The 9,216-nt window shown below is 45.4% G+C and overlaps 1 protein-coding gene across 4 annotated transcripts in view; it reads left to right on the forward strand.

Moving 5' to 3' along the window:
• The window catches only part of PMEPA1 (prostate transmembrane protein, androgen induced 1), a 51,828-nt gene extending 43,236 nt beyond the window's left edge, over positions 1-8,592 (forward strand). For 2 of the 4 annotated variants that reach the window (XM_069804521.1, XM_069804530.1), the window contains 2 exons: positions 2,596-2,649; positions 2,778-8,592. In XM_069804521.1, coding sequence (XP_069660622.1) covers positions 2,596-2,649; positions 2,778-3,323 — 600 coding nt within the window. In that variant the 3' untranslated portion in view covers positions 3,324-8,592. Of the gene's footprint in view, positions 1-2,595; positions 2,650-2,774 lie in introns of all 4 variants that reach the window. The other 2 variants (XM_069804519.1, XM_069804526.1) reach the window with 1 other exon arrangement.
• The last annotated feature ends 624 nt before the right edge of the window (positions 8,593-9,216 follow it).

Genomic DNA, 9,216 nt, shown 5'->3' on the forward strand with positions numbered 1-9,216 from the left:
AGCGCGGTGATGCTCCGCGCGCCGGGAAGCGCCGGGGCTGCGGCCGCCCTCGCGGGAGCCGGCTGACATCACTCCCGGGAAAAGGGGGAAGCAGATGGGATATTGCCATGGCACTGCCCACTGCCAAGTTAAATATAAAACATCTAGCAGAAGGCAGCGGGGTACTCGCTGCTCAGGAAGTCTGCCACGGGGGCATGGCAAAGTAAACAAATTTTTCGGAGTGCTTCCCGCCTCTGCCCACTGCTTCGGCATCCTTCGCGATGAGGTGAAGGGCTGGCAGCGTGTGTGGCAGCGCTGGAAACCCTCCCCATGCCCTTTGGTGCCAGCGCCGTGGCTTAGCAGGGGGTTAGAGGCGAGGATTTGAGCTGTGGCAGATGCAGTTCCTCTTGGGTCTTTTGGCTGCTGGGAGAGTTGGACTGTAGACTATCCCTGCAGGCAAAAAAATACATGTAAAATGGACCAGACTAAACAGTTGATGCCTGTGTAAACAGTTGCATATTGAAGTCTAAAGGTCTGTATAAAACATGGCGTTGCATTGCTCGGGAAGGGCTATGCGGCGCGCAGCTCAGCCAGCGCATTCATTAGCTGTAGCTGGGGAGGGTGCTGGTACTGCAGCACTTAACCTCTGCTCCGAGGAGATGCTCCCTAAAAAACACTGAGAAGTGGGAAGAATCTGGGCTGTCTCATTTCCATATAAATCACTGTTTTCCTTGCACTGGCAACAGGACCGCCTTGAGGTTTATGTGCAGAGCTGAGCTTCAAAAACAGGAACCTGATGGGATTCTCTCCAATCTGATACCACGTGCGATGCCACAAGAGAAAAATATATTCGAAAGTTGGGGAAAATAAAGAAGAAAAAGGGGCAGGGGAGGGAAGGAGGAGGGGGGGATATAATGGGTGGCTGCTTTGGAGATTTTAACGTGGTGCTGGTGCTGCATTTCGGGCAGCTGGATGCGTGTTGCGGGATGCCTGGGTGCTGAGGCTTCTGCCGCAGGGTTTGGGGCTGGCTCTGCCCGGGGGGGGCACCCCCAGTCTGGTCCTCTCTCGGAAGCGCTTCTGGGGGGAGCGGAGCTGCCGTTCAGCCCCTTACTGGGATAGCTGCAAAGGTATGCAGCAACGTTCTCCCTTGCGTGCCGCAGCCTGGTACGAGGCCAGATGTGCTTCACAGCTGGGCAAGGTCCAGGGAGCATCAGACAGGCAAAATCTCTTCTGACTTTATCAGTGAAGGGCTCTGTGGTGCCGCGGTACTCTTGCAGCTTTTTACGGGCTTTCACCGGGCTGCCCGGACCGCCACCACGGTTATCACAGAAACAGGTATTTCATAGTAGGAAAGTTTGTGGTTTGCACATCTGGAGAGCCCTGCTGCGAAGGCTGGGCCTGAGAATGGCCTTTGGATGGGACACCTTAAAGGGAAGGAGGGGAAAAAGAAACACCCTTGGCATTTTTTTTTCTGCTGGTGGTAAATACTTCTGCCTGTACCTGACTTGCTGGTGCTAGAACTGGAGATTCACCTGCAAGAAACTGAGAAGTGCCAGCTGTTCCAGGTTATAATTATGAGCCTTCTGGCTTGTTTTCCTCCAGCCTGCCTGCCAGAGGGATGTTGCTATATGTGAATATTAGCAATATTTAAATATTCTAGTTCTTAAGGCAAAAGTGTCTAGGGTGAACTGTGTACGCTCAGAGTATCACCAGCAAACGGGAAGAACCTTTGTTTGTTTGTTTTGATCATGATTTGTAAACTAATCTCATGGTTTGGGGGAAATTGGCTTGTGGCTTTATCGTGCCTGGGGTTGTTGGCGCCTGGGTTTGGATTGCAGGATCAGGGTGATGCTTGCAGTGTAAGGAAGTCTCTAGACAACAGTTCCTCAGTCTGTTTAAACCGAGGACCACTTATCCTTTTGGAGAAAAAAAATACTCTAGAACCATCCTGCTGCTGCAGGTTTCTATTTTTTTTTTAGCCAAATAAAATTAGGCTTAACGTTTGGTTATTCACTTATCTTTATTTTCCCATGATTTCCTTGATTGTGTGCATCAGAATGTGGGTGTGAGGTTTTTCTTTTTTATTTTTTAAATCTTGTCATTATTTCATGGAGCATTTTCTGATGTCTTGTGAATCACCCACGGCTCGCAAATTGAAAAATACTCCTCTGGCATGTTTGAACCAGGGAGAGAAACATGCTGGGTGGGTGTGGGTGGGAAGGGGGGAGAAGTCTGCAAATGGGAGAGCGTTGTTTGCCGGTGTCGTTCTCATCATTCATTCTGCAAGTCATCTATTAAATATAAATGGAGGTGAAAATGGAGGGAAAATTTTAATCAGAAGTGTTGTTTTCAGTGGTAATATGCTAATACCCTTAGCATATACCTGTACGATACCCGGCATACGTGATAATAGCCGATAGCCCTACTAGAGAATAAACTCGGTTGTCTGCTTAGAAGCAGCTGTGTGCTGCTGCAGCCGGGGCAGGAGCGCGTTGCAGCAGTGGCGTCTCACCTGGGCTCTGGTGCAGGATGAGACCCGGCGCGAGGCGTTGGCAGCAGGAGCTGAACCGCCGCTGGCAGTCGGACTCACTCTGCGCTCTCTTCTTTCCAATGCAGGAGGGAAGCCTGTGGCCTTCGGAAAGCACCGTGTCGGGGAATGGAATAACGGAGGTGAGGGTGACGCGGGTGCGGGTGCCGCTGCCTTTCCCGCTGTCCCGGGCCGCAGTATCTCACGCTTCTCGCCCTCTTTCTCTCTCCAATTTTTTTTTTTTTTATTTTTTTTCCCCCCCTTTCAGCAGCAAATCTACACCCCGAGACCCAGCGACCGCCTAGCAGTGCCATCCTTTCTGCAGAGGGACCGCTTTAACAGATTCCAGCCAACCTACCCCTACATGCAGCACGAGATCGACCTGCCCCCCACCATCTCGCTGTCGGACGGCGAGGAGCCCCCCCCGTACCAGGGACCCTGCACGCTGCAGCTGCGAGACCCCGAGCAGCAAATGGAGCTCAACAGAGAGTCGGTCCGGGCACCCCCCAACAGAACCATCTTTGACAGTGACTTGATAGATAACTCCGTCTACGGGGGGCCGTGCCCCCCCAGCAGTAACTCTGGCATCAGCGCGACCTGCTATGGGAGCAATGGTAGGATGGAGGGACCGCCGCCGACGTACAGCGAGGTGATAGGGCACTACCCCGGGTCGACGTTTTACCAGCACCAGCAGAACAACAACGGGATGCCTTCCATCTTGGAGGGCAGCAGACTCCATCATTCACAAATCAATGGCCTTGAGAGCACAACCGCGTGGAACAAAGAGAAAGAGAAACAAAAAGGGCACCCCTTTTAAAAAAAAAAAAAAAAAAAAAAAAAAGAAAAAAAGGAAAAAAAGCAAGAAAGTAAATGAAACACTCTGCACTTCTCGTTAAAAAGGAGAGAGAGAGAGAGAGTTGAGGAAGATGAGCAAAGAAAAAAAAAAAAAGCCCTTCCCCATCTCTCCATGTATAAATATTTACTTGTTATGTCTGGTCTGAATGCACAAGCCTACCAAGCTTGCAAAAACATTTCTTTATTGAGCTGTGTCTAGACGTTTAAAAAGGAAAAAAAAATCAACTGTAGTCCTTTTTTTTTTTTTTTTGTTTTGTTTTGTTTCTAGTTGAGCTGTGTGTGAATGCTTTTTTTTGTTTGATTATTTCACTTATCTTTAAAGACAAAATATTTGCACAAAAAACATTTTGTTTAAAGATCTGCAATATAAATATATAAATATATATTAAAAATAAGAGAAAGTGTATGTGTAAGGAGCAGGAGTATTTTTGTATTAGAAGAGGCCTATTCAAAAAAAAAGTTGTTTTCTGAACTAGAAGAAAAATGGCAATTTTTTGAGTGCCAACTCAAAAAGTGTGTATTACATTGTAAAAAAACAAAAAACAAAAAAAAATCAAAAGCAGGGGTTTAGAGTTATTTATATAAATGTTGAAATTTTGCACTATTTTTTAATATAAATATGTCAGTGCTTGTGTTGGTCAAAGCCTCTATCATGTCTACCATGAACCTGTTAAGGGATATATGTCGAAGTGAAGAACAAAGTAGCTGGAAGGGGGTGGAAAAACGCTGAAGTGGAGATGCCAGCCCTGGGAGGAGCGGTGAGCGAGACTGCATCTTATGCAAATCCTTAATTTCCAGAGTCCCTGCGCGTGGCCGCCAACAGTCACGGCTTTATACATTCCCTACAAAGCAAGAGGAGTTGGTGTGTGTCTGTGTGTCATCTGGTAGGATTATTGGAGTAAAAAGGTGAAATAAAAAGTCCCTGCTTCTGAGAGTCAGGAATGACTGAAGCAGACAAAAATTACTTGATTTTTTTTTTTTTTTTTTTTGGACAACCTCTAACTTTTTGGAGGGGGGTGGCGGGGATGAGAATAAACTTCTGTGTCTGAAGGAACAAAGTGTTTTTTGGTTTATTTCTTTCAATGTTCAACTGAAGGGCCCTATTTGGAGTTAAAGCAGTGGTAATCGAAGTTAATGTGAGTAGATGGTAACGTACCCACCGGCTGCCTTTCAGCTGGGCTTTAAATATCTCACTGAAAGTACGAGTTGAAAAGTGTGGTGGTAGCGAAAGTCATTTTCATTTTGTATTAACCTCCCAAACCTCCATTTGGGATGAACGGGTGCAGCCGTGGCTCGCAGCCCCCTCATCCCCCGGGCTGCCTCTGGTCATCGCAATTTTTTTACTTTATTATCCTAGCTAAAGAGGCGTCAGATACAGTAGATGGAAATGAGTCTGCTCCTGTGATGTATTAATTAAAGGCTAAAGAAATGCGCTTAATGCTTTAGAAGCAAATCCCCTTTACCTCTTGTGAAGATGTCCTCATCCACAGCAGCATGGTCCCACCTGCCCTCCTACCCACCGGGTGTTGTGCGTCTGTAATTTATCTTGGTTTTGGAAGCATTTTGTCTTACTATGCTGTTGTTTACATTTTTATATCGCGTAGGTGTCTGGTAGGTGTTTTACCCTCACGGTGAATTTGTACGTGACAGAGTAAGCGAGTGAGAAACCTGAGAGCGCACGAGAGAGAAAGCAAAAGGGAAAAAACCTGTTCTCGGTCCCGTCTCCCCAGCCGGGAGAGCATCTCTCTGAGCGCGAGGGAGGGTGGGTAGGGGAAGCACAGAGAGCGAAGATTTTACAAGGGGGTGTGATTTCATTTTCTGCAGGATGCTATCTAGTAGAGTGACATAAATGAAAGATATAAAGGCAATAACTATTGTTTTTAAGCAACTTTTCTATTACTTGAAAAAAAAAAAAAACCATGAGAACAGTTTTGAAGTTCTGACCATTTGAACAATATTTATATATATTTTAAAGAAGATGATGAATAGCTGAACTTGAAGTTTGATCATTATTTTTTGCTTTTTTTATTTTTGCCTAGAAATAGTCCTGTACCTTCTCAATATTTCAAACTGCTTTTCCACAGCTCTTGAAATCTTCATAGCTTTACACTCGTGTAACCTAAATTTTGATGACCTAAAAAAAAAAAAAAAAGCCACAAAAAAAAAAAGTCATGCAAAGGAATAAATCTAGTTTGTCACGAAAGGTACAAAACTGATGAATTTATACGAGTTTTTAAAATGTATCTTTCCTTTATGTAACGTATCTATTTAGTGCCTTATTAAAGAAACAGTAACCCTCCCTTTTTAGAGAGGGGAAGACAAAATCATCGTTAGCATCACAAGTAACCAGCGTCTGGTCTCTTGCTCCTTTGGACCTTGCATTCAATTTTCCAGTCCCTTCTTGCCCGGCAGCTCCGTGTGCCTGGCCACGCCGGCTGCTGCCGCTGCTCTTCTCCGGCTGTTTGTAAGGGAACTTGGAACACGTTTATGCACATTATTCTACCCGGGGAGGTAGGAAACTGTGGTGGATATTGTAAATGAGATACCAACCAAAAGAGAAACCGAAATATAATATCTACTGCCCTCTTGAGCCAAAATGTGTGAATAGTGGGGTTGGGGTTGGGGTGGGGGGTGGTGGGGGGGTTGTTGTTCTGTGATCTGAACTAGTTTGTTTGCTACAAAAAAAACCCTGGTTACCTCAGCAGGTTTTGGGTGGAATATGCATCACACATTTAAAACCGAGCAGCGAATAAGGAGGTGTCGTGGGGACTGGAGGTTGTTAAGTATCGGGGTTGTCCAAACCCCGAAGAGAGGTCAGGGAGGGGGGGTATGGTCTGGAAAGGCACGGAGGGGTAGTGGGAGGGGGGCTAAAACGCAGTGCAGTTAAACCCAGCTCTCCTGCTTTGAAGTCCTCAAAATTTCAACCGATTCTCCGGGTTTTTTCCCTGTTTTTTTTCTCTCTCCCCAGTCCACTCCCCAGTCTGAGCTTTTATTTCTCGAGCATCACCCCAGGCGTCTGCGGCTGAGCGATCAGTTTGTTGAGTTCCTGGGTCCGGTTTCATTTACCTCTTTCTCTAGTTTGGGGAATTTAATGAGCGTGAACCAGCGTGGCTCGCCAACGCTAAATTTCTATCGCAAACGATGCCTTTCAGTCCATGCCGTGCACAAACAAAAACCAACCTGCCACCTTTCCCACTGCTGGTGCAGGTCCCGGGCAGCGGGTGCCACTCGAGTCCACCTCGACAGAGCCAAGTTGTCACCTTTTGTCTTTTCTTCTGTCCATCCCTCTGCTTTGCAGTCCCGAGAACCGTGCATTTCAAGTGCAGATACCAGATCTGGGGCCCAGATCAACTCCAAGTTCTGAATGGGTGTTTAGAAATAACAGTCTGTTCTTTTTTATTATTGTTGTTGTTGTTGTTGTTGTTATTGTTATTATTATTATTACTATTTAATGTTACTTTTTTTTGCCTCGGGGTCCATTTCTTCCCAATTCCCGTGTCCCGTATTGCCACCAAGGCAGAGAATTTGCTTTGCACACCCTTGCTGATGTCTCTACTCGTTTCCTTCTGGCCTTCATGCAGCTCAGGAGAGAACTGTGTTAGAAGCTGGACCGCGGTCCTGCTCCGTAGGAGTCTCTAGCGTCTTGCAGCTGCCAGCAGAGAGATTCAGGCCCCTTAAAAATGATTTATTTTTAAACAAATACAGAAGAAACAAGGCATTGCTAATGCTTAGCAACCTCTTGTCCTAGCCTGCCTTTTTGCTCGAAGTTTTAAGAGTCACGTTAGCTTTAAAAGGGGTTGTTAATCTTGCAGTTTCTTAGCTTGCAGTATGGCAAAGAGCATCCTTGAAGTGCCCCCAAATCTTAATGGCCTGGAACGGGAACGTGGCTTTGTCAATCAGGATGGTGAGGAAGGATGGGTTTCGTTTGGGGCTGACATTGGTAAAACTTGTGTTCCCTTCACAACCCTCAATTGCACCGGTTTGAAGATTCAGTTTTACTAATCTAGTGCGTTGTATCCATAAGTGTTACGAAATTCATTCTATCTGAAGTGGGGCTATAAGGAAATCCAATTGCTTTCTGGAGAATCACCCTTTTGTATGTGTATTGAACTATAAATTGCACTAACTGCTATATTAAAAAATAAAGAAATAAAAGCCCAACATTTTTACTAAGGATCAGGAAAAGACTGAAACCAGATGTGTAGCATTAACAGTGCTAGGCGAGAACAGAATGAATTTTTAATCTCTTCTGTCTCTGTATTGCTCAGAGATTTTCTATGTACAACATAAAGCTACAAAAAACAAAAACGTTTTCCAGAAACCGTGCTTCAAATTTCTGCTGTACTATAGAAGCTCATGAAGGACAGCATTAAAGTCCTAATTTGCCTGCCTTATAGACACATTTCATTGTATTAATATTTTCTTAAACTTCCAGTTGCATTGCTTTGGCTTTGGAGTTTGTTATAGGCAGTCCTGTATCCTGAGTTCTGTTCAAGTTTAAACTTATGTAAACTATTGACAGCACATGCAATGCAGTACTTATCTATATTTTGCTGTTTTAGTATGAATATGTACTCTGATGCCAATTTACAAAAATCTGTTGTAAATGCTTATTGTGTAACAGTAACCGATAGTGGCAATTATATGTCATTCTAAAAGCTGCAATACTTATACAATAAATTTTACAATACTTTGGAAAATTTGCCTTCACCTTTTGCTTTGTTACCCAAAAATCAGAGTTTGCCAACACAATGTAATTTCAAAAGCTCTTCCTATTTTCTTTTCGAATATTGGAAAACTAATATTCTCGGGTTTGGACATTTGTGTGGTTTTCCCCCTTCCTTGTTAAGTAGCCTTCTGAATAACAGGCCAACCTCTGTATTGCCACGACGTGTTTTTTCCCATGAAGCTGTAGCTGTTTCCCGGTGTATTTGCATGCTCGGTCCGTGTGTGCGTGTACAATTCTGTTTTCTTTTGAGTAGATCAGGTGTTGCGGCTTTAATCCCAGAAGAAGCATTCCTGGTTTGCACCAGTATGTCCAACACTTGCGATCCTGCCTTTCAGCCAAGAACATCACTGATGGTCAGAAGGTCTTAACTTGAATAACCGTCAATCAACAAGAACTGTGTAGATTGACTCAAATCCTAAGCACAGATAATTTGTGTGACTTTTTCCTTTCTGAGACTGTGGTCAAATTGCAGTGATCACATTAAAATGATTGAAAACTCAAACATTTGCAGGGAGTTTTCTTTTTGTGTTTTGGAAGGATGTCCTGTAGATTCACCCAGACCTTGGGTTCCTTCTTGGCACTAAGGAGCGTGTAGTAATTAATCCCTGGGCTTCGCCTGAAGGCTGTCAGCTCTGCCTAAGCCCTTGGTCTCCCCAGCCCTTCTCTCTGGCTGATGGCAAACCTCTGTTTAAGGCGGCACCATTTTTGAAAGTGGTCCCTGGCTTTTACAAGCGGCCCCTCCAGGTGATTTGGATAGGCAAGTGGTGGAAACTTGGCTTTAATTTGGGGGAGCCGTGGGCACGAGGAGCTCCTGTGGACTTCAGCGGGACGCCTGGATGCTCTGCACGGCCCGTTACTTGCAACACAGCCCCGAGCTGATGGCCAGTTGGGAAAATATCACTGGTGATGACTGAAAGCAGCTTAATTGCAGCCCAGGAAGGAGAACCCCAAACCCAGCCCTCCAGCTCTGACCCTGGAACTGTGCCACTCGCCTCCCAGTTGCGGTTTATTTTGTGGGCTTCCCGGTGTCCTCTGAGCATTGCTGCTGGAAAGACAACCCGGGGCAATACAGTACTGGAAAGCAGCTGCTCTGGGTTGGAACACTTCAATTTTTTTCCCATGGTAA

This window comes from Haliaeetus albicilla, chromosome 2, assembly GCF_947461875.1.
Source record: "Haliaeetus albicilla chromosome 2, bHalAlb1.1, whole genome shotgun sequence".
In the NCBI taxonomy this organism is placed as follows: domain Eukaryota; kingdom Metazoa; phylum Chordata; class Aves; order Accipitriformes; family Accipitridae; genus Haliaeetus; species Haliaeetus albicilla.